Source organism: Cyprinodon variegatus, unplaced genomic scaffold (genome assembly GCF_000732505.1).
Source record: "Cyprinodon variegatus isolate N-32 unplaced genomic scaffold, C_variegatus-1.0 Scaffold812, whole genome shotgun sequence".
NCBI classification, from domain to species: Eukaryota; Metazoa; Chordata; class Actinopteri; order Cyprinodontiformes; family Cyprinodontidae; genus Cyprinodon; species Cyprinodon variegatus.
Window position 1 is genome coordinate 308095 of NW_015151265.1, and position 3007 is coordinate 311101.

Sequence of the window (3007 nt, forward strand, 5' to 3'; positions counted from 1 at the left end):
TGACCCTTAGAATAACAGTCTAGCATTTTTATGGCCACAAAACATTTATGAATTTTCTACTTTTTCAGAATCAGTGCACATCACGAAATGTAACAAATAAAATAGTGTAGAGGCTGGAAATGAAGGCGTCCATGATGAGCAGCAGGTCCCTCAGAGATGGAGGGAAGTGAAGCAATGAACTCCTGATCACATTATGGACAAACATCCGCGTTTTCTGCGCCAAATTCAATCTCACGTCTCCAAAGGCGACAGGGAGAAATGTGGTGAAGCTTTAATGAGCAGCTTTCATCCAGTCAGTCCTCTGACGCTGCTGGGTGGGGGGGCGGGGCTGACGTCAGCAGGTCGGACTGCTGCGGCCATAAAAGCTGCCCTCAGTCCGCGCTTCATCCCAAACAGCGAACACACCGCAACTTCAGCTCAGACAGCGCCACCTGCTGGACAGACCGATCAAAGGTAGGCGCTCCTTCTGCCCGCGCGCTTCTAACAACACGTGCCGTCCTTCACTCTTTGATCTGTTGGCTTTAGATGCAGAGGAGCTTCGCTGTTTTCTGCGTGTCGCTCATCTTTTGCGCCACCCTGTCAGAAACCATCGGCCTGGTTATTGCGGTAAGTTACCGCACATTAACGCAGCTGGCTCTCTGCGACTTTTCCACCTGAGTTAGTCAAACCGGAATCCAAACATGTTCACAGTTTGATATAAAAACAAACAAAACATTAACTTTATTTGTTAAAACTCAGAATAGATTATTTCTGTCTGGTCGGTTTTTAATCCTTTCATTTTCTCCTAAAACACCCAACATTATTTGTTCATTTATTAAATGCAAACTAATCGGCGGTTTAGTGTAATTTCTGTAAGTGAATGTAACATTTATTAATTTAACATTTATTACATTTTATGACAAAAACTTTCCTCTTGGTTGTTCCTGCAGTTTTTGGAAGTTTACACTGGAAAAACGATCTAGAAATAAGTACAAATGTCCTTAAATTTAGTCTCATTTACCCTTAATTGGAGTAAGTAAATAAGATGATCTGTAAATGGAATTAGTATTTTTATTTCTCTTAAAATAACATAATTAGATAATATGCCCTTGAAATAAGACAATGCAATCGCGTTTTCTCATTTTAAGTGTAAATTGGCAAAATGTCTCTTTTATCTCCTTAATCCAAGAACAAATGCACTTTTAAGAAAAAAAAATGACTTTTTTAGATTTTGAGTCATTTTTTTTCACAGTAGCTAAAAGTTTTCTTTTATAGAAACAGAAAAGCTTCAAGTAATGAAATTCCAAACTGCTTTATTTTTTTGCAAAAACAATAATATATTTTTATTAGGGCTGAAACAATTAATCAGATTGATCGATTATTGAAATAATCATAAACTCATTTAGTAATTGATTAATCCTTAAAGGAGTATAGAGAATGTAAAACATGCCTTTAGCTGACAGATCGACTCACTTAGAGCTGCAGTTATATTAAAAAATTATAAAAGAAAACAAAAAACATTTTCTTTAAGGAACCCTTGAGCTATCCAATTATTAATCAATTAATTGGAAAAATAGTCAACAGATTAATCAATTTGCAAAATATTGGTTAATTGCAGCCCTAGTTTATATTCATGGCGACATAAAAAGCTTCATTCATTCATCTGTAATTAAGTTACTTAGATTCAGATGTTTTATTAAGTCTGAGTTTGAAATGGTCGATACTGTGGTGGAGTGTTTGGTTTCATTTGACTGAAAGATTATCAGCTTAAATGTGCTTCAGTCATAACAAAATTATTACCAATACCGCAAAAAATGTTAATCTAGATAAGTCATTTTTTCTTAAAATAAGTGTATTTAGTCCAGAATAGATGAGGTAAGTCAAACACTTTGCCAATGGAGCAAAATAATTTACATTTAAAATAAGAAAATGATTGATTGTCTTATTTAAAGTGCATATGATCTAATTATCTTATTTTAAGAGTAAAATCACTCATTCCATTGGCAGATCATCTTATTTACTTACAAAAATTAAGGGTAAATAAGGCTACATTTAGGAAATTTGTACTTCTTTCTAGATCGTTTTTGCAGTGAACAATCGATTAAGAAAGGCTGTTAAAGATGGCATCACAATATGAGTTTTTTCTTCTTTCAGCCCAAAGAGGATCAGTTTAAATTTTACTTGCTTTGTTTTATTTTCATGTTTTAAAGGATTAAAAATTCAAAGTCATTACAAGGAGAGACAAGAGATTAGGCAATAATTTACTGTCCTACATAGCAAAAAATTTTCATCTAAATAGTCCCTTTTTCTTAAATTAAGGCACATTTTTCTTGAACTGAGGACTGTGAGACATTTTGCCGACGGAACAAGATAATTTACATTTAAAATAAGAAAAATTTCAAGTGCATTTTATTTAATTATCTTATTTTAATGATAAAAAATACTCATTCATTGGCAAATCATCTTATTTACCGACTCAAATTAAGGGTAAATACACTTACTTTAAGAAGTTTTGTCTTATTTTTGGATTGTTTTTCCAGTGTAGGTGTTCTTCACTCTCTGACCTTAGTCTGAAATGACTGCGCCACCTGCTGTCCAACACATGTAGCTACCAGTCACAATAGATGCACTAAAACATAGAGAAAAAAAGCATATCTCATTTAAAAATAAAATGAAAAACCCATTTCGAGCTCTTTTTTGTCCATCTTTAAACAAATAAAACAGCTTCCAATTTAACTTTATATTTTATGTTTTTAAAAACTGATGTCATATAATAGAAATGAAACTATTAATAATAAATAAAGTAAGAAGAGGAATATTACACAGCTTAGGCACGGAAGGTTATTCACAATTTCAACTACAAGAGCAGCATCTGGATCAGCTGTCTGATCTACTTTCTATAGTTCTAGTGAGGACGCAGGCAGCAGCGTACGGATCAGCTGTCTGATCTACTTTCTATAGTTCTAGTGAGGACGCAGGCAGCAGCGTACGGATCAGCTGTCTGATCTACTTTCTATAGTTCTAGTGA

General features: G+C 34.1%; 1 protein-coding gene across 2 annotated transcripts in view; it reads left to right on the forward strand.

Moving 5' to 3' along the window:
• Positions 1-381: 381 nt before the first annotated feature.
• gal (galanin/GMAP prepropeptide) overlaps positions 382-3007 on the forward strand; it is a 15906-nt gene continuing 13280 nt past the window's right edge. For both annotated transcript variants that reach the window (XM_015396672.1, XM_015396673.1), the window contains exons 1-2: positions 382-453; positions 526-606. In XM_015396672.1, coding sequence (XP_015252158.1) covers positions 526-606 — 81 coding nt within the window. In that variant the 5' untranslated portion in view covers positions 382-453. The remainder of the gene's footprint in view (positions 454-525; positions 607-3007) is intronic.